This window comes from Rana temporaria, chromosome 7 (genome assembly GCF_905171775.1).
Source record: "Rana temporaria chromosome 7, aRanTem1.1, whole genome shotgun sequence".
Lineage (NCBI taxonomy): Eukaryota > Metazoa > Chordata > Amphibia > Anura > Ranidae > Rana > Rana temporaria.
Genome location: NC_053495.1, coordinates 172,855,253 through 172,877,563, shown reverse-complemented (window position 1 = coordinate 172,877,563; position 22,311 = coordinate 172,855,253). Strand labels below are relative to the sequence as shown.

The 22,311-nt window shown below is 42.0% G+C and overlaps 1 protein-coding gene across 8 annotated transcripts in view; it reads left to right on the top strand.

Moving 5' to 3' along the window:
• Positions 1 to 22,311, top strand: part of OSBPL9 (oxysterol binding protein like 9) — a 202,766-nt gene that overhangs the window by 159,915 nt on the left and 20,540 nt on the right. For all 8 annotated transcript variants that reach the window (XM_040360489.1, XM_040360487.1, XM_040360488.1 and 5 more), the window contains 7 exons: positions 2,973 to 3,066; positions 3,709 to 3,813; positions 6,315 to 6,474; positions 14,130 to 14,242; positions 20,252 to 20,370; positions 21,651 to 21,736; positions 21,826 to 21,991. In XM_040360489.1, coding sequence (XP_040216423.1) covers positions 2,973 to 3,066; positions 3,709 to 3,813; positions 6,315 to 6,474; positions 14,130 to 14,242; positions 20,252 to 20,370; positions 21,651 to 21,736; positions 21,826 to 21,991 — 843 coding nt within the window. The remainder of the gene's footprint in view (positions 1 to 2,972; positions 3,067 to 3,708; positions 3,814 to 6,314; positions 6,475 to 14,129; positions 14,243 to 20,251; positions 20,371 to 21,650; positions 21,737 to 21,825; positions 21,992 to 22,311) is intronic.

Genomic DNA, 22,311 nt, shown 5'->3' with positions numbered 1-22,311 from the left:
CGTGTCCTCCATGCTTATAAGTATGTTCAAGAAAGAAGACTGTAAAGCATTAGAACCACGATTGTCTAAGCATTCTGTCCCTTATCCCTCCCAATCTGAAGGCATTACAGGAGCCAATTTAAAGAAAGATTGTGATATTAATGCTAGCTACATGTAAAATCAAAATTAATCAAAGCCTAACTTGATGGAATTGTGTTTTTAAATATTTTCTTGGAGCTCCACCTTAATTTCTAACACGTTTAAGGACTTAAGGTGAAAGCCATGCCTGAACATGTGACAAATATTAGATCCTTAAAGCAGATCTCCAGGCAAAAACAATTTTCCCATGCAGTTCGGCTGTGCCCACATTGCATGGGTTAACGGCTTGTTTTTGTCTAGGGGAGAGGCAGGAGAGCCAAGATATACTCTCCTAATACGCCGATCCAGCGTAAGACCGGTTCCTGCCGCTCCTGAACCTGACCTACCCCGTGCCATCTAGAGGTCTTGTGTGGTGGACTGTTTCTGACGTCATTACGCCCATAGATCAGCTCTGGACATGGGGACGGTACTAAACGTGGGGGAATGCTGTTTTCGGTTGAAACAGAGAATCAGTGCGTATAAGCTCTGTGTTCACCCCTAGATAAAACAAGAAGTTAACCCATGCAGTGTGTGCCGGAGTTCTGCTTTAACCTTTAGTTCAGGAAAAGCTTTATCAAGACATAATTGCCTCTTAGATTGCACTGCAAAAACAGAATGACTTTGTTACTACTAGACTACAAAATTGTTGTTTCTTTATTTTCTACAGATTCATTTTTTCCAAATACTACTTTTCTATTTTAATTAATGCTTCAAAATTTGCAGATCAATGTATGTGATTCCTAACCCCCATCCATCAATGTTTAATCGATCACCACTGTAAATTGTAATGTTTTTGATGTTGTAAATGTTTGAGTTGAATACCATGTTTCAGTTTTTATAAAGAATTTATAAAGTAATTGAATGCTTTACTGGTGCAACAATTTATGTATAGGCCCTTATACAAGATAAAGTGTAGGAACTGCATTGTGATGCCATTGAGTTTAAATGACACCCTAATGCACTGCTACTGTAGCAGGTGGCACACCTGCACTGCTGAGCATCTCAACACACATGCTGCCTTTTTTTGCACACTATATTAAAAAAAGTTTGCTTTCTTTTTGCATTAAACTTTGCTGCCAGCCTACTCAAAACCCATTTTAAGCCTGCTGTCAGCTGACGTGCCAGGGCCTGTCCAGGTGCAGGCAAGATCGTGACCACATGGCTAGGATCCACCCACATGCCTAGAACGGCACCCGGCTCATCCTCTGTGAGCCATTGAGGGCCTGAGATGGCAGCTCCCACCCCCTCCACAGCTCATCGCTCCAGTGAGCGGGGGGGGGGGGGTGGTGAGTAGAGAGCCGATGACTGACCGTCACTAGCTCTCTGCTCAGGGAGCCCTGAGAACCAACCGATCATTGGTGTTTGATTGCTGGTGTTAGACCCGGCGGGGGACCGATGCTGTATCCAGCAAGGTAAGTATAAATCTGCACAAAAACTAATGCCCGTACTTCTCTTTTAAGGCATGATCTGTAAGGACCCTAATGGTGCTTGGTTAACCTGAATTTGAGGGAGCTTTTCTATAGCCAAAACCTTTTTAGTTTTACCTCAATTTTTGTCCTCCTGACAATGGTCACCAGGACAAACTCTGGAAGGATCTCCTGAAAGGTGATACAGACAGCAATAAAAACCTAAGAGGTAGTGTTAGAGGGGCGCTGGACACAGATTTTTACAGGTTATGAAAATGTAGACAGTAATTGAGCCCAAATGGCCTGTATTTGGCAGCTCTCTGCAAAGACGAGGACCCCCCCAGGTAGAGTTTCAACCAAGTTGAAAAATCCAAGTGTAATAGGTCAAATTAGAGCAGTTAGAGCTGGTGTTCAAAGTAGAAGTGTCAGAAGGTACCGCCCTACTGCGAACACCAGTGCCGTTTATGACATCCTCTACCTGCAGGAGTACTTTTAAGCCCATTAATTCGCCCTTTCACCCAGCCCTGATCAGTGGATTGTGTGGCCCCAAAATGCATTGGCTGTTTTTACCCATACCAGAACAATAAAGACTCTGGACTTCTAAGGATTTTTTTTTATTTTGCCCTCTTTGACCTATTACTCTTGGAGCAGTAAAATCCTGACAGGAGTTCTTACTCTTCCCTATTCTAGCCTTAACTATAGCTAGACAAGCTTTGGCTAATGATACTCTTTTTAAAGGAAACCTTTCCTAAAAAAAGCAAAGAGGCTGCCATTACTGACTTATTCTGCAAATGCCAATTGCTTGGCTGCCATACTCATGCACTTGCTTTTAATACTTAGTCATGGACCCAAAACAAGTATGCCCCCATATTGCTCCTATTGAAAGGTTTTCTTTAGATTTATTAAAAACCTACCTGAAAGGAGAAAATCCTTTGGCCAAAGGGCAGTTTTTCGTGGTGGGCTTTTAAATTCATGTATTACCCACTATCATTTCAAAGGAAACCTTGAAGGACCGGAATATGGCATCTGCATTTACCAACCTCTTTTTGACTGTGTAATTTCCAGACATAGTCATTATCCTTGCTTTACTACCTAAAGTATTTCAGCAGGAACAAATATTTTAGTCGGGAGTTCAAATGCACTAGTTACATGCTTTTTGGGTCTGTGATTATCTCAAAAATAAGAGAAAAATAATATCCTTGGCAAGTAATGCATAATTAGTAATGTTTCCCGTATTTCTTGAACTCTGGGGAATTGAGTAAAAAAAATGGTTTCGGCATCACTTAATCGGGTTTATGAAAGCAGTTTCTTTGAAGGTAGAAGGGATCTAAACCCAACAATTGCTTGCCTGTCCTCAGATCTGTCTCAATTGAAGTTTTGATTGCTCATACTGTCTTGGGTCAGCTTAGGGTTGACTCTCCAACCTAAGTGTACTTGTATCTTTTATAGAGCACTATAAATCCTGTGGATTCTATTTACCAGCCCAGTCTATTGGAGCCAGCTGTGATTCGAACCATGCCAACACAAACTGTTCCATTGCCAGGTAAATCTTATATTTCACTTTGCGTCCTTGTATTTATTGGCAAATTATTTTTAAAGTGGTTATAATACGTATACCCAGTGAAGTGACTGGTCTCGGGTGATACAGTGATGAAATAAATCATCCTCTATAAGTTGTACCTGTCTATCTGCAGTCTTCTCCTCTTTCCATCTGTTCAAAGTGCTGAATTATAAAGCTTGTCTGAGCATCCAGAAAAAAGGGGGCGGAGAGCTGATTCTGTACTCTGCAGGGTTCAGTTGGAGGGAAGACACACCCCCTTAACACTGCACACAGGCTGTCAATCATCTCCCTTGTCACCTTTTTTCTCTTGGTGTCGGGAAAACTTGTCACAAGTGATTCATGCTGATGGCAGATGAAGGAAGCAGCAGACAGAAATTACACTCGGTACTCTTATTTGAGAAAAGTACACACTATGCATTGTTCATGTTTCAGATCTTGATTTTTACAACCACTTTAAGCACATCTATTGTGTAAGATGGATAATCTCAGCAGTTCACTGATGGATTTCACTTATTCTGTGTAAGATCTTTACTCTTGCTCATGTGCAGCATAAATAATGGTTATTTTGTGTAAAGGATGACCCCCCTGACATTGCTCATTGATTGTATTTTTTTTTTTTTTCAGAGGCTGTGCAGGCTGGTAAAGGTGAGCAGCGGCCATCATCGTTGGCTGTCGGTTCAGTAGTACCTGGCCTCGGAAACCATCAGACTCCCACTCCAAATAGCACAGGTGAGACCTGTATTTCGAACTACATTGCCGGTTATAGAACTGCTAAGATGAAACCAGAAAGCTTTTTACATTATTGTGAACCCAAAATTAAAATTCTTTGTCTTTACTGTTTCCCCTCCTCGTTGCTCCTTATGCATAAATTAATATAAAGCACCTTGATTACTTTACCTTCACATTACTTTGGGTCTGAGGGTAGAGGTGGGATCTGTGTGGGACAGATTGGTGGGCATTTCAGTGCATATGCTTCATACAGATCCCACTTTATACTTGCAGTTCCGATCCACAGCTGTCAGAAGTGAGAAGCAGCAGTCTGAAGGGACTTTGAGATAAATACTGCCATACACGGCTTGAATTTTAGCCGATTTCTGCTTAATCATCTGACATACAAGCCATGGGTGAGCCTGTTGGCATCACCCAGCTGGGCAAAAATCAATTGTTCAGTTGAATTTGTTAAAGGAGCAGGGTGGAATAATTGCTTGCCAAACAGTAACGGCATCAAATGGATGCAGGCACTATTTGGGTATTCTGACAGCTGTGGGTGCCAGTTGTCAGAATACAATAGCTGGGAGGCTGAATGAAAAAAAGCCCTTTAAGTGTATGGCCAGCTTTAGTACTTGAAAGCTTCTGTTTCTGTATTGGGGTAGAGAGCAGGAAAAGCAAGTTGGAAAAGTAATTTTTCTTTTTTTTTTTTTTCCTGGGTTCAGATCCTCTGCAGATATAGTATATCCCAGCCCCCTGCAGGTGTATGCCATAATGTTATTATGCACCACTGCACTGTCAGTGCTTGGGCACTTCCATCTTCTAGTCCTTCTTCTGGGTTCTCTATGTTCGGTTGCTTGAATGGCCAAGCCACAATGATGTCCCTCCTGTGCATGCCCAAGGGAGTCGCTTCATCATGGCATAGAGTGGGTGCCGTAAATGTGATCTGAGCTGCGTGTATCAGATTACATTCCTGCTGACAGTCCAGGAGAGTCATTCATAACAGAAGAGACTACTCTGTTATAAAAATCCTGCATATCAGTGTTTTTGCAAAATTTGACTTTAATACTGCTTTAAGTGCTCAGCTCTAGATGGTTCCTGCTCAAAGGTTACTCCATGAATTGCAGATTTGCAAGTTCCTACACTTCTCATGCAGAACATTTGAAAATCTGATAAAACTTCGAACAAGCTCCATCCCAATGCTCCTGGTTGTGGTGCCAACTTTTAAAGTGGTTGTAAACCCTTTACAACCACTTTAGCCTAGATTAAGGCTTACCTGTAGGTGCTTGAAATATCTCCCAGACCTGCATGGTCTAGGAGATATTTTCAAATTGCCGTAGGGCGATTTCTCCTGCGCATGCGCCGGAGTTAGAAAGGGCACACAGTGGCGTTTCTATCTCGGGTCATGCCGTTAAAGGCAGCTCCCGCGCGCAGTGCCAGAGTTCGCAGCCCCGGAAGGAAGAGGGGTGAAGAATGGCCGCTCGCTACTAGCGAGGAAGACGGAGACATTGCAGGCTTCTCCTGCAGGTAAGTGTCGCATAATGGGCTACTATGCGATGCATAGTAGCCCATTATGCTTTACCTTTACTGGGAAACAAAGAGGAAGTAAAACCCATCAGGGTTTACTTCCTCTTTAAGGTTAAACTATAGGCAAAATTTAGTTTTAGCTAGAGCAAGGGAGGGATATAACCTCTATCTGATTGTTTTTTTTACCATCATCGGTGCATCATTGCAGAGGTTTCCCTTTACTTCCTGTCCCATAGCCAAAACGGGAAGTGGGAGGAAATCCCTGCAAATTAAAAGAGACGTATGAACCGAGCAATCAAACACCGCCGATTGCGCATTTTTCAGAGCTCTGTGAGCAGAGAGCTGGTGACTGTCAGTCACCGACTCTCTGCTCTGACTTCCCATGCTCACTGGAGCGCTGGGCTGTGCGAAAGGCAGGAGCGGCCAGCTCAGGCTCTCGGCAGTCAGGTCAGACTCTCAGCGGCTCACTGAGAGGCTGGGCCAGGTGCTGGTCTAGGCATGTGGACGATCTCTAACATATATGGATCTTGCCCGAGCCTGGACCATCTGTATGGCGTCAGCTGACAGCGGGCTTCAGCCCTTTGTCTGCTGAAAATGGGTTACAGGAGTGCAGAACGCACTACACTCCTGTGATCCTCCTTTATTTTTGGGAAACCTTAGGTCATTAGAACTAGTGTCCCCATTGGAAGATTTCTCTTCTATTTTTTGGAAACAACCCAAAATTTGGGGATTTTCTTTACTTTCAGTGATGTTGGTAATGGGGGCAGAGACGACAATAAAAACTGACAAGCTTTCTAATCCCACTCCACTCTATATACCCCCCCCCCCTCCAAAAAAAAATATTCAGAGTGGCTTCTTCCATTGCAGGCTTTTCATGGGGGGAATTTTGCAGTGCAACAGATTTCTTATAATAAGCTGTCATGATTCTTCGTTCTCCAGGAGGAGGCCACATCATCGTATGGTTATGTTGACTAGTGCCTGTTCTCTTCTGACAGGAAGTGGTCAGTCTGTTCCCAGCAGTAGTTTGACCTCCCCCAGCCACGTCAATCTGTCACCGAACACAGTCCCAGACTTCTCCTACTCCAGCAGCGAAGATGAGTTCTACGACGCAGATGAATTTTCCCAGAACAGCGCCTCCCCGAAGCATTGCATGGAGTAAGTGTTTTGTCTTGGCCTCTGTACAGATGTGTTTTATTATTAACCTAAATCTTGGAGCATCTTGTACAAAGCTAGCCATAGATCACAGTCAGACAATTATTCCCTTAACTCTGATTGGGAAAACGTGTGTTGATATCTAATGGTTGTATGAACAATTGCAGACACCATTGGGCTGAGATTTATTTGACTGGTATTGGCTGATGGGCTCTACCTTCTCTAATTGCAGCCTTAGGAAGTGATTGGCAGACCGCCGCAACAAACCCTGAAAGCACTAACAAATAACAGGGCAAGCCCATGGTCTGCCTAACTGCTAACTAAAGCCTCCAATAGCTATCAAGTGGTACTTTTATTTAAGCTCTGCCAGACCCTATAGAGTTACAATGCATATACCAACTTTCTTAGATTCGTTATTTGCATAGCTTTAAGCAGACCCTACCGCCTGCCTGTGATGGGGCTTTGGGTCAGGCAATAAATTCCCTTTTTTATTTTTTATCATAAATTTTATAGCATTGTTTGGCAGCTGGACAATGTTTAACCAAATGTACAGTTTATGTACCCTAGTAGCTAAGAATGTGTCTTCAAGTGTTACTAACCATGTATAGGCAGGCTGAATGTAGTGGGTACAACTAGCCTGTTGGAATTCACATGCGATTATTGCTAGCAGCTATTATAGCTGTTAGCGGTCATCACTCTCGCTCAATTCCCCCATCAACACAGTCAGTGGGGGAATCCATCCAATGGAGCCATTGTGTAGCTCCCTCTGTGTGCCTTGTGGATGAGCACTTATAATGTACATATCTATTTACAGGCCAATGTTTGCAAGTTGAGCTTAATCAACATCACACTAAAGCAGAAAAAAATCCCTTCTAGCAGTTAAGTCTAAAGTGCAAATTCCTCCAAGTTTATTGACCCTTGGGCGGTTGATTAAAAGCACAAATACTTTGCATTCTGTGTAAACAGATTTTCTGTAAACCGTATGAGCCGTTATCCGAATCAAACATTGTTCTTTGGCCATTTTTTTTTTTTTTAGTTACTGTTATTTTACAAGGGTACATAAAGTGGTTGTAAACCCTTACAGACCACTTAGACCTACAGGTAAGCCTAGATTAAGGCTTACCTATAGGTGCAAGAAATATCTCCTAAACCTACACGGTTTTGGAGATATTTCCAAAAGACGTGCACCGATGTCTACGGCGCATGCGCCGTGCACTGAGCGTGCCGTTACTAACGGCGATCATGCCGTTTGTGGCAGGACCCACGCACATCAGCCGGAGTGATGTTATCGGGGCTCCAGCCAGTCACAGCGCCGGAGCCGCCATACGAGGAAGACACTCAGGGAATGATGGTGGCGATGGAGGAGAGGAACGAGCACCTCTGCGGGGGTTTCGATCTCAGGTAAGTAATACATAATGAGCTAGTATGCTATGCATAATTTTTTTTAAGAGGTTTTACTTCCTCTTTTAAACGATATTTAAACTCAAGAACGGGGAATCCGTCTTTTAGATGTAGTGGCTAAAGTTATTTATAACTTTTCATGCTAGGATTTTTTATTTATTTTTTTCATATCAAAAAGCTTTCTATTAAAGTGGAACTTTAGTCAGAAAAGTTGAGTCCTGCTTGGTCACGTCAGGCTGCCCCCTTTTGGAAGTATAGCCATGTAAAACATTAAAATTAAGTGTCTATAATGGTAAAAATCCAGTAATACACTCTCACCCTGCTCTGCACATGCTCCGTTGCTCCCCACTTTTAGGCACTGACGCATATGTAGAGGCTGATTGGCAGACAGCCTTAAAGCGGAATTAAACCCTCCTATCCTTTACAGCCAAGGAAGCTGCTTCTGTTGGATCTGCAACTGCCATGATGCTGCACTTGTGATTAGTATGACACCAGCCATTTGATGGTTCGACAGTTTGGTTGAGGAAACAAGCAAATGTGACAGTTAACAATCCCCACATTCCAGGAATGTAACTGTTTTTTGAAACTGTTAAATCGATGGGTTTAGTTTTGCTTCATGAGTTACTTCTGGTCAGGGGCTCTGGGCTTTAGCAAAACGGCAGCCTCCTAATGTTAGCTTAATTTATTAATGTGAAATGTATGTTCCTAGCTAAAGAACATTCTTTTTTTTATTATTAAGTTATTATGGGTAAAGTTCCACTTTAAGGGTTTTGTAGTTTTTACAAACAACGCAAGAAAAAAAAATAGGAACATATTTTTAATAGCTACAGAAATTAAAGCAGAACTACTCATCGATTTAACCATTTCAGAAAACCATTACATTCTCGCCACATGCCTGGAATGTAACTGTCACATTGGTTGTGCTCTCAACCAAACTGTCAAACCATCAAATGGTTGGTGTCATAACTGATACGTGTGCAGCATCATAGCTTTTTAAAATCAAGGCCAAGATGGCAGCTTCTTTGGCTGAGAACGATAGGAGGATTTAGTTTCGCTTTAACTGTTGATCTTGCCAGAATTGAACTGTTGATCCTGAAATAGGCCGGCTCTTGTCGAGGGACATGTTGCCATCATCCCTTGTACAATTGAAATAACCTCTGATGATGGGATTTTTTGGACAACAAACAAAATGAGAAAAAATTGTGTATATTGAAAAACAAACATTTATTGTACAAAAGATAAATGCATAGTCAAAAGAGATTGGATAATATCATGATTTAAAAACATGGAAATTGATGAAATCTGGATTATCTAGTGATACTGTCCGTCATCTAATATAGAACCCCCAGATCAACTGGTGGCAGTAAAGGCGGGTAATCCAGAACTGTTGATCCTTGCCCCCTACTGTGAGCTGAACTGAAAGCACAAACAATCCTCTTTCTTTTGTTAACTATCAATCCCCCCTCCCAAGTAATAGAGATGAAAAGAGGAAGTCCTGTTTGTAGGCCGTATCAGGAGAGCTGCCTGGGTGATGACAATAGCTCTTTTCATGGATAAGATGGATTGAGTGAGTATAGAGCAGTGGTAGGCAACCCCCGGCACTGGTGCCGCAAGTGGCACTCTAAGCCTCTTTTGCTGGCACTAGACTCCCTCCCCCATCAGCAGAGCAGCGCAGGCAAGTGTCAGTGAGACACTAATGTGGAGCAGATGTGCAGGGAGGTACAGTACTGGGGCAGATGAGAAAAGGGGTACATTGATGGGGCAGATGTGCAGGAGGTACAGTACTGGGGCAGATGAGAAAAGGGGTACATTGATGGGGCAGATGTGCAGGGGGTACAGTAGTGGGAGGGATGAGAAGGGGGTTGAGTGGAGGGACAGAAAAGCAGGGGGAGTACAGTGATGGGGCAGATGAGTAGGAAGTTACACGAATGAATGAATGACTTGTATAGCGCTACACATGCAAATTGAATTGCCTCTAGGCGCTTTTTCCAGCCAGAGTCTGCTTGGCTGGAGCGGTCATTTTACCCCATAGGATCGTGACACGCTTGGGACACAGTCATACACACAGATATACATATATATACTGGGCCAATGTCCAATTTCAGCTTCTCAATCAACTGAATTTTGGTGGTTGATCAAACTTGTGGGGGATGGTGTGCTTCCTTTCTGGCAATTACTTGTATTTGCAATTACTGATGGTTAAAATTGTTTAAAAATTGCCTAACTCTAGAGACTCTTTTGTTTGCGTCAAGCTGTGCTCCCATACAGGTCTATGGGAATGCAAAACCCGTTTGAAGGTCAACTACAGGTCAGGAGGCTCACTGCAGGTCAGATGCAGCTGATAACTAATTCTGATTCATCTCAGAAGCCTCCAAAACTGATGGCAAACTGATGCCATTAATGCAAGCTGAAAGCCCATTGCCACAGGTCTTTAGGGTTCTGTGCTTAAATTAATAACCTAAATCTTCAGATACAGCTTTGTAGCAGGACATGTTTGTTTTGCATAGATCAGACTTTGGAAGTGCCGTTTTAATGATCCATTTATAATCTCCTTTCACCTTTGTCACCTACATGATACAATTAAACATTGAGATGTCGCATAATTTGTCTGTAGATAATTGCTTTATTCAAAGTCTCAAAGCATTTATCATCTGACATTTCATTTTTGGTGGCCACGCGTTTTGTTTACAGTTCATGTGCGTCTCATGCATGTTCCATTTCTTGTACTTGTCGGTGTTTTAACGTTCTGTTCACGTCTTGTGTTTTCCTCCTTCCTTCTGCTGCAAGACTTTTGTCTAGTTGGTAAGGATTCTTGTTACAGCTTAGATACAGATTTACATCATCTGGGGCCATATTAATGCAGCGACCTCTTGCTAATGACTTTCATAATTAAGCATGGCTTGATTCAAACATTTAAATGTCATCGCTATTAATCATGCTGTCTAGCAGACACATTGACATAACGTTTTTTTACGGTCTGCTGCAATTTTTATGTAATCGAAAGATCTATACGAATAAATTGTCTACTCTCTGTATTTCTAGCTGCAGGCAAATAAATATAGAGATCAATTAAACAATGACATGTTCAGGCAAATACATCTACTGTATGCAAAAGGTCTAGCCTAAAGAGAACCTGTCCCCTTGAGAATTCAGGGCAAATTGGAAGTGTTTTAGCAAAACATTCCTCTGCTGTTGGCATAGAAGTTTGCTCTAAAATGACTGGGGTCGGTGACCTGGGGAAGTAGTGACATCATTCCCTTGGCTATCAGTCTTGAGCACGTTCCACCATACCCAAAATTGCCAGGTATTGTAGCCTGCTGAGGAGTTTGGGCAGGATGGCACCATCTTTTTAACCTTTTTGGCATTAAAAGAGAAGTTCAGGATTTCGGGGGGGGGGGGGAGAATTGTCTCACCTAGGTGAATGCAGCATCGATCCAATGCTACATCTGTCCCCTGCCTGTTCTAAGAATGAGGACTGAGAAATTAAAGGCCGCGGATCGCTTAGTACTCTGCATTTTGTGAGCATTCTGTCAAGATACAGCTTCTTCCAGTCTGGACCCAGGTATTATAGCTAAATATTGCAGCCAAGATGACACTACCTTGGGTCCAAACTGGAACTCTCTCTCTATTGAAAATTCACACAGAATATATAGCACACAAGATCAGGTAGAGCCCGATCTTATTATCCTATACAATGCAAACTGTAAACAGGAATATAATTAACATGGCTAAGGAACAGCCAACATAAACATATACAGTATCCAGGGGTAGGCAACCTTGGCTCTCCAGCCGTTTTGAAACTACAAGTCCCATGAGACATTGCAAGACCCAGAAAATCACAGGCATGACTTGAAGAGGCATGATGGGTGTGACGGATCTCGGATACCCCAGGTGGGCACATCCGCCAGACCTGTGTCTCCTGTCCTCCAAACGCACGAGGCATGATGGGATTTGTAGTTTCACCACAGCTGGAGTGCAGAGGTTGCCTACCCTTGCAGTACGCTAATTGAACAACTAGCCACCTAGACAAGCCTAACTGACTCTGTGTGCACCAAGACCATCTGGCACCAAGTCCACAACTCTAGATACACAAAGTACATTACACATTATCGTAAGCATAAACACATAACATTCCACAATGGTTCAATATCAAAGTAAAGTGAACACAATATTAAGCACATCTCTAAGAGATGAGCAGAGGGACAGAAACAATAGGGGACTAAATAACAATGGGAATTCACACCTAGGAGGCACACAATTAGGCAAAGACACATAACACCTAAACAAGATTATAGCAGGAGACCCCAGTATCAGGTTGTTTTGAGCTGATTATATTAACATCTGCTCTAAAGCAGTCATTGCTGGTTTGGGCACTAAGGACCCAAATCTGTATCTCGGCCTAGATTCCCAGAGTCTGTGTTTCAGGGAGACAATCCCAAATCCAAAGCAAGCCCATTCCAAGGGTCCCCCAGGCACACACCTCCCAAGAGTAGAGCCCCCTCAAAAGCCAGGGCCTTTAGTCAGTAGGCAACAGGCTACCCTGCAGTCCACGCCAAATGTCCCTGTCCTGGTTGGGCCTGTCACACCGACCATATGGTCAAGATCTTTTTAGAGTCTGGACCGGATATATATGGATATATATAGCTGAAAACAGGTCACAGGAGTGCAGAACAAACTGCACTCATGTGATCTGTAGGAGAAGTATGATCAAAATAGCTCTGGCTATACTTTTCCTTTTTATAGATGATTATTTAAATTTAATTTAAATCACTTTTCACCAAACTCAATTGCTTAATGCATATTCAGGCTAATTTCATATCTTTTGATTTCCTGCAAAGCCTACATCACTGTGATCCAGTGAATGTTTGTGAATAATTATTTTCCAAAGACCTAGTTGTATGTATTGATGTCTCTTGCAGTGCAAGTTCGTTTTTAGTTTTCTTTTTCCCCAGACTTGCAAAAGGGGACTTTTGTCGAGCCATGTGGGGCTGACAAGGCCACCCAAGACTACCATTTTGTATACCAAAAGATTTGTAATTTTGTTCAGACATTTGCAGTATACTATATATCAGTGTGTTTACCTATTTGCCTGGAATTCTGACTTGAACATAATCAACTTTTATGCATTCTGGCAGCTTTAGTTTCCTTGCTCAATGCAGGAAGTTTAAAGAATAAGGTCACCTTTGGTAACCTGTTGCATGTTCCCATTCCTGCAGCGTCTCCCTGATCCGCTGCCTCCAATGATAGCGAGCCGGGTATCTTCTCCCCAATCTCACTGTCGCAATTTAAAAAAAACGCAGCTGTGCGGGGCTCCGCCCACCTGGCCATGTTATTCATTCACAGTTAGGGATGAGCTCCGGCATGTTCGCACAGTCCACGTGCAGAGCCCGCCAGGAAGTCGGCACTGCGCTAGCCACAGGCAAGGAGACGTTTCTCGATCTCTGCAGCCGAGCATGGGGACAATGTCTCCCTGCCTGTGATTAGCACAGCGCCAAGCAGACTTCCTCGTGGGCTCTGCACGTGGAATGTGCGGACACGCCGGAGCTCATCCCTATTCACAGTGTTCTCTGAATGGGAGACTACAAGTACCAATGGCCTTTGCGGCTGTCAGCTTGTAGTTCTCAGTGAACTACCATTGCGATGTTGTCTCTCCCTGATCGTGTGTAACTGCCTGTCTGTATGAGGTTCAAGCAGACAGATACACTGAGAAGTCTGCAGGAGTCCTCCATGGCACCCATGATCTGCTGATCCTGGGTGTAATGCTTTCCAGGCTCCTAGTAAAAAAAAAAAAAAATACAAAATGCAGATTGTTTTTTTTATTTTATTTACCTGCAAAAAGATGTATTTTTTTTTTTTTTTTTTTTTTTTTTTTTTAAGGTGAACTTGTCATTTAAAGCACAAGTGTCAGGCATGCTGTTTACCTGGCGCTCATGTATACTTGGCCTTATGAGGCTTTGAGGATCAGAGCTGAGCATCACTAGTCTTTGCATTCTTTTCTTGCTATAGAAGCTTGTAGCTTCATTTGTTATTTTTTAGTCTGTTTTTATTTCATCATAGCGCATTTGTTTTCATTTTGGACATTGAGTAGTCATTGAGTGCAATGTCTAAATGGTGATCTGGATTAGGCTTTATGTGATTCTGGCTATTGGACTGCACTGTCGCAACTTAATGAAGTGTCTGGTCCTAATGTTAAAATCAAATATTTGATTAAAATTTCTTTTTTTTGTTTTTTTGTTTTTTTCTCCTCTTTTGTGTAGCTCATCGGAGTCTGCAGCAGGCCTTTCACACAGCAGCACAGGGACCAGCCTGAAAAGACCAGACACAACAGAGTCCATCAATTCCTCAATGTCCAATGGGACCAACAGTGCAGGTAAGTTTTTTTTTTTTGTTTTTTTTTGTTTTTTAGCAAAAATTTTAAAATGGGAAAAATATATATATATATTTTTTTTTTTTTATGTTATGCAACCTTATGGTTATGTCTTCACACTAATTTCTCTAAAGCTGTGACTGTTCCTATAGAATACCTTTTTAATGAATGGTAAAATACACATTGGTGATTACTTTTTATGGCACAAAATTAAGTTTATTGTGCTGTGTAGGATCAAGTCCAAACTATCCACTTACTGCTACCTGCATGCTGCATTTAGCCCTCCTAAAGTCCGACAGGCCGTAGTTGAGGATCCAGAGCAGAAGAGAAATTATATTTCTCAACATTTCCCTTTGCTGGTTTTGTAGCAGAGAAGGGGAGATGGTGCAGATGTGACCTGCCTAACGGCGCAGCAGTATATTACTGCAAGCTCTTGTACCAACTCAATTTTAGCCCATGCTATCTGGTGATTGGAGTTGTAGGTGTGTTCAGGGCTGGACTTATCATTGGGCTTGACTGGGCTCAAGCCCATGGGCCCCGCCCAATAGGGGGCCCCGGGCTCAATAGAGGCAACCCCCTCCCACAATTTTGCGGCAATCCCCTCCCGCAATTTCGCGGCATTAACCCCCGTTTGCGGCAATTTCGACCCCCACGCTAAACAACTTTGGCGGATGTATGTAATCCTCAGCACCCCCCTGCTCAAGAACTTTGGCGGATGGATGAAATTCTGGGCAGCCCCCAGCCCCCCCCCCCCCCCCCGCTCAACAACTTCGATGCTGTGTAAAGGGCCCTAAAATTACTCCAGGCAGCCCTGGAAAGAGGTAAGAAGCCTGTCCAGCGGCCAGCCAGCCCCCCCCCCACTCAACAAGTATGATCGGTCGTTGGTCAGCGCACTGCCCCCCCCCCCCCTCCCCGGGGACAACAACTTCGATCTTCGATAGGTCAGTCGTTCGGTGGATCCAGCAACCCCACCCCCCCTCAACAACTATGATCGGTCAACGGTAACAACCAACCCCCCCTCTTCTCTGCTCCAAGGGGCCCCTTCGATTATTAAGCCCAGGGGCCCCCACCACCCTAAGTCCTGCCCTGGGTGTGTTGAACTACTGTATGTAGACCTCTCACACAGAGGACAGTCCTTCACTTTGGGGTGTGCACCTTCATCTGGAGAACAAGTAATTAAAAGTGTAGACACTTTATGTACCTTAGTTTGATTTATTTAAAAAAAAAAAAATTCAGGAAAAGTACACACACGTGAGCTGCCAGCAGAATTTAGAAAGCTTTAAGTCGGCCATAGATGGTTCGAATCTCGGCTGGTTCAGCAGGGACCGGCAGAGATTCGGACCATGTATGGGCAGGCCAATTGTACCCAAGTGGATTGATCTACTTGGGTAGAATCGGCATGTCAGATTTTCCATGTGATCATTGCTAGTGGCTATAGCCACTAGCAGTAATGAATGTGTGTTCTCCCAGCAGGAGGCATGTACCAGTATCTTGCCATCAGTGATTCAGCTTATTCCGTTTGATAACCGGTAACATTTTACCCAGACTTGCTACTTGAATGGAATTCCAGACGTTTAAACAGGTTTCCTTTGTGCCTATAACATGTTCATTAGAATATGTACATTTGTTTTTATTATTTTTTTCTAAATCGTCATATGATGGCCTCCCGGCAAAAATAATCCCGCTCTGTAGCAGTCATTTGGCTATAGCGCGGGCAGAAAGTAGTTATCCATCTGAGCCCCAGGAAGATTTTACCCCCTTCATGACCAGGCCATTTTTTGCTATTTAGCACTGTGCTCCTTTAACTGGCAATTGTGTGGTCATACAACAATATACTCAAATTACATTTTTATATAATTTTTTAACACAAATAGAGCTTTTTTTTTTTGCTGGTATTTTATCACCGCTGAGGTTTTTTTTTATGTTTGTTTTGAAAAAAAAATATATTTTTTGTTTATAAAACCTATCCAATAAAATCTAATTATTTCATCAATTTAGGCCAAAATGTACTCTTACATGTCTTTGGTTAAAAGAAAAAAAAATCCCAAAGTGGCAGCCAGCACATCCCTTATGATCTGTGTTCCGTATTCCCAAACTGCATCTAAAGGCATCAACAAATCTGCTTGAAGCTGGCTGAGAGCTTATCAAATTCTCTGTGAAATGTTGCTTTACAAACTACAGTAATACAAGCCCGTGTACAAAGACTCTATGATGTTTTTCTTGCTGGGTAATGATCATGTCATACAACTTTCAACAAATTCTTCAACTTTCCTATTTAATGTGGATTTTTTTTTTACACATTAAATATTTGTGGGCCCACATAACAGCCAGGTATCTGGCATTTTCAGGGCTGGTAAATGTGGCTCTTGTATTTTGTCAAGTTTGGTTTTCTGTAAGCAATGACTAACCAGACAGGTCAGCTCTCCTGATATTTTGCTGAAGCCAATTAAATCTATGGCAAGTAGAATTGGTGTGTGGCCATTTGCATTTCTGGCATATATTTGGGTAAGGATCTTCTAGCTAGCACAGATATCGGAGGGCTCATACTTGCACAACACGTATTACTTATTGTTCGTATAGGTTTCTTCACTATTGATCTTCAGTTATAATTACATTTTAAGATATATTTTTTCAAGTGCCACTTGAAAAGCCCAACAAGTGATGAAATATTCAAGGATCATAAGGAATCTATAAAAGAAGCCATTCAGCGTTTTTTGTTATCATTAAAAAAAAAAAAAAAAAAATTTATTCCAACAGCCAAACCAAATCAATTATGGTATTTATTTTTCAAAGTATTTTTATGTTGAACATTCCAGAAAATGGAAAAGACCGTTCAATAAAAGCAATTTGTTTATATTAATCAATAACCGTTTCCTATTGGAGCTGTCCAAACATTTGTGCTGGAGCTTAATTTTTATTTTATAATCTAAAATGGAAAGTTCAACGTTTTACTGTCTTTTACCACAATCTTGTACTATCTCTATTAGAGTCCTGGCCAAATGTTTGTGTTCATGTGGATGGCAAGGAAAGTGGAAAGAAAATTGCTGGAAAATGTCAGAGGAAGGCCGTGCTTTTTGTGAACTTGTCCAGTCATTATTTCTCCTGATGCCCCGTACACACGATCACTTTTTGTGATGGAAAAAAAATGACATTTTTAAAAACGTCATTTAAAATGATCGTGTGTGGGCTAAACATAATTTTTTGTCTTCTGAAAAACAACAAAAATTCGAACATGCTTCAATTTTTTATGTCATTTTTTTTTAAAATGTCATTTTTTGTGTCGTAAAAAATGATCGTGTGTGGGCAAAAACAAAGTTTTAAACCCGCACATGCCCAGAAGCAAGTTATGAGACGGGAGGTAAAACTACCATTCATAATGGAGTAAGCACATTCATCACGCTGTAACAGTAAAAGACGATTCGTGCTTTTTTGTCTAACAAGGAATCCAGCTAATGGCAGCCTCAAGGCGAATAGAACTTCCCCTTTAGAGTGCCGTCACTTTGTTCATCATTTTTCAAAAACGATGGTGTGTGGGCAACATCATTTTTAATGATGAAGTTGGAAAAATTTCATTTTTTTTTCATGATAAAAAAATACATTTTTTTTTCATCACAAAAAGTGATCGTGTGTATGCGGCATTAGGGGTGGTGGAATCTGTGGCATATGTAGCCCATAGACATGGGCACTAGATCTGGCCAAAAATATCACAGCGCAACTGTTAGCTCAGGTGTATGGGTAGTTTAAAGTAAACCTTTTTTTTTTTTTTTTTTTTTTTTTAAAACAATTTTTATTGGTTTTACTTTGACATACACTTCCGGAAAGGAAGAAAGGGAACATTGGTTGTCACAAAGTCAGCATGAGGTGGCATAGAAACAAACATTTCAAACCCCCATGCCCCGTCCCCTCCCGGAACATAGCTGCACCAGTCCCTCAACGGAGGGGTAATTTGTCGCCAGGTGACCCAGCCTGGGCCCAAGTTGGTCCACCGGCGCAAACATTTGGCTGTCAGCAAAAGGAACAGATAGAAACATGACATATCATACACCGCCAAAAAGTAAACCTTTAAAGAGAAAATTATGAAGGGATACCACCACTAGCCTCCTTCTACAGAAATGATAATTTCCTGGCTGTAATTCGAACATTGTTTTTAGTGCTTCCTGGGTCACCAACCTGGAATACCTTTTTTAAAGCAGGAAAGTCAACAGTCTTTATCTGCTTTTGGTTGATGTATTGACGCCTTAGGACTAGCATGACAACTTTAAAAACACGCACCATGAGAAGTTTTTTGTTAACTCTGTTGCTTTGAAAACCTTCTTTGTTGCGCTGGGTAAGCTCTTCAATAGGGATGAACCCATGCGTGTTTAGATCGTATTCTCAACCCACCTGAACAATCCCGCCAGGAAGCTATCACTGCATGCAGCCAGTGATAAACAGCCAAGGCATTCCCCGCCCCACAGCCACGTGTATACAAGGGACATTTATACATGTTGCTGTGGGGTAAGCCTTGCCTGCTTATGATTGGCTTTGTGCAATGACAGCTTCCTGCTGGGATAGCTCAGGTGGGTTCCAAACACCCCTTACTCTCTACTTGATTCCTTCCTCTCCAGTACAACCTCTATAATGCACAAATATCTGCAACTAAAGAGCTAAGCCCCACTAAGAAACCAACCTATTCTTAAATAGGAGAACCTTAGCCAGTAATGATGCCGCAATTAGATAGAGCGATGTTTCTATTCAGAAGCTTTCCACTGCGCTCAACAAAACCGTTATACAGGGACATCTGGCTAGCCCCGTTACACATTTTTTTTTTTTGTGCTTAAAATTCTGATTCATCAGTAATGCAATAAAACCTTGGATTGCAAGCATAATTCGTTCCAGAAACATGCTTGTAATCCAAAGCACTTGTATATCAAAGCAAATTTCCCTATAAGAAATAATGGAAACTTAGATAATTGGTTCCACAACAATTTATTCATAGGTCCTTCAGTTTATAGTCCATATGAAAAGATTATAGCAATGTGTGATAGGTTGTGTAACCATAAAATGTCCATCCACAAATGGAAGCCTCCACAAGAGGATTAGAAGCAAAATCCAGCAGGAGCTACAGAGTATAAAAGAGAAGAGAGGCGCCTCTAAGTGTAGCAATAAGTTGCTAAATGTACTTTATTAAATGTAACCATATTGCTACACTTAAGCCTCGTACACACGATCGGATATCTGATGGAATCTAATCTGATGGATTTTTTCGTTGGATATCCAATGAAGCTGACTTTCATCAGTCTTGCCTACACACCATCAGTCAAAAATCCGATTGTGTCCAAACGCAGTTACGTACAACACTACGTTGAGCCGAAAAAAATAAAGTTCAATGCTTCCAAGCATGCATTGACTTGATTCTGAGCATGCGTGGATTTTTGACTGATGAGGTTCCATACAGACGATCTGATTTTTCTATCGTTTTTTTTATCCATGGGAAAAATTTAAAACATGTTCTATTTTTTTTTCACTGATGAAACTTAAACCAATGGGGCCCACACACGATCGTTTGTCCGATGAAAACAGTCCATCGGTCTGTTTTCATCGGACAAACCGTTCGTGTGTATGGGGCTTTAGAGGCGCCTCTCTTCTCTTTTATAACTCAGTTGTGACATGACGCTACTTGTATATCAAGTCAAAATGTATTTTACAATGTTGCTTGTCTTGCAAAACTCTCTCAAACCAAATTACTCTCAAACCAAGGTTTTACTGTATAATATAAGCAGTTTGGGCTATTACATCATCCTATTTTAATAGCAGAAAGCTGCACAGGGTCAGGAACACTGATTTGTGTTTGGGCACCAAAGAGAATTATGAGGGATGACCAGAAATAAAGTGAATTTTATATCCCATTGTAATGTTTTTCCAGACACTGAAGGACTTGACATGTTTCTTCAATGGTAAACTTCTGTGTGTTGAATTTCTCCTTTTTGGTGATGGCCTGCTTTTAATTTTTTATTTGTCTCCTCTCATCAGATCAGTATGACCCTCATGATGACCGGGATGATGATGGAGAAGGGGAGTCAGTGGAGGAACACAAGAGTGTTATCATGCATCTGTTGTCCCAGGTCCGCCTGGGCATGGACTTGACTAAGGTGAGAGGAGGTACAAAGTGTGGTCTGTAAAAAACAATCACTTTTTTGCTGCATGTTAGGAAATGTAAGCTGTGTGCTGGATTTATATAGTTTATTTTTTTTATGGCTGTTGCTGATTAAATCAGCAACAGCCATTTAATCCATTTAATCGATTAATCAACTCATTTCGATTAATTATACCGCACATAAATTTTTTGGATCACCACCATATATAGTTCCCACTGTAATATCCACAGACATCTCCCCGCCCACTGTAATATCCACAGACATCTCCCCGCCCACTGTAATATCCACAGACATCTCCCCGCCCACTGTAATATCCACAGACATCTCCCCCCCCCCACTGTAATATCCACAGACATCTCCCCGCCCACTGTAATATCCACAGACATCCCCCCCCCCCCCACTGTAATATCCACAGACATCTCCCCCCCACCCCCTGTAATATGGTCCACATCTCCCCCCACTGTATAGGAAGATTAGTGCTTGCTTAGTCTTGCAAGAGAAGCCAGACGAACACGTGCAGTTAAGGCCAGGTGATGTCAGTGCGCCGCTCTAGACTCACCTAGGACCCCGCCGGGTGGACTAAGATGGCCGCCGCTCCGGGAGCAAGGCCGAAGCCGCAGCTCTGCGGATCACGTGGTGTGACGATCTGCATTTGGTGACTTGTTCGGATGATTTACGATCCGTTGCACCACTAGTACCAATCAAAAGAATTAACGATTAATCGAGAAATTGATCTTTAATTTCCACAGCCCTAGTTTTTTTGTGTAAATCATAAATCTTAATATCCACGTGACTCCTGTGTCTTGTTCAGTTCTGCTGTAGGTACTGGGTAATTGGACAGATTTCCTGAACTATTATCGAATTATGAGAAGAGCACCCTTCAGTCAAACGTACAAATTAATAGTAAGGTGGGAATATGGAGTGCTTGATCCTTTGGGATTAGTGAAAGTCCCGGTTAGGTGTATTATCTGCTATAAATATATCTTGATTGTACAGCACAGAACCCAGGAATTTATTTTTCTGCCAGCGGTTTAGACATTAATGGCTGAGTTATTTTGAGGGGAAGGCAAATTTACACTGTTATACAAGCTGTACACTCACAGTACATTGTAGCAAAGTATAATTTCTTCAGTGTTGTCACATGAAAAGATATAATAAAATATTTACAGAAATGTGCGGTGTGTACTCACTTGTGAGATACTGTAATTTTATTTGTAGCTTGTGTTTCATTGATGCAGTCTGAAATGTCATAATATATGTGTCCATTTTTGCAGGTTGTCCTTCCCACGTTTATTCTTGAAAGACGATCTCTGCTAGAGATGTATGCAGATTTTTTTGCACACCCAGAACTGTTTGTAAGGTACACGTTTTAATTTTCTGCTGTTTTCCTTCTAATACTAGGATATTGAGTTTTCATTCAATGTGACATGATCTGTCTGTCCTTTTCAGCATTGGTGACCAACAAGACCCCAAAGACAGGATGATCCAGGTGGTCCGGTGGTACCTGTCTGCATTCCACGCAGGCCGCAAAGGGTCTGTAGCTAAGAAGCCTTATAACCCCATACTGGGAGAAGTGTTCCAGTGTCATTGGGCTGCGCCAGAAAATGATGAGTCTGTGAGTTCCAGAAGTACTTGTACTATAGTGATTTGTAGGTTTGAAGTTTGTGAGGGAGCACTGGTGCAAATATGTGGAGATGTGTTCCTTTCTGATTTAATAGGAATATTTTTTTTGGTGGGACTGTATATTTTTCAACATGTTTCTAAGCATGATGCTAAGTGGTTATCATTATTTATTTATTTTTTTAATAAGGATCAAGCCCATCAACGGTTTGGGCTTTCTGACTTTGTTTTTTTTTCCCATCCCACTGCGATCCGGACATATATTTTCTCTTTTCCTTCCTGCCCACCTCTTCCCTCTCCTTTCCCTCATTTCTC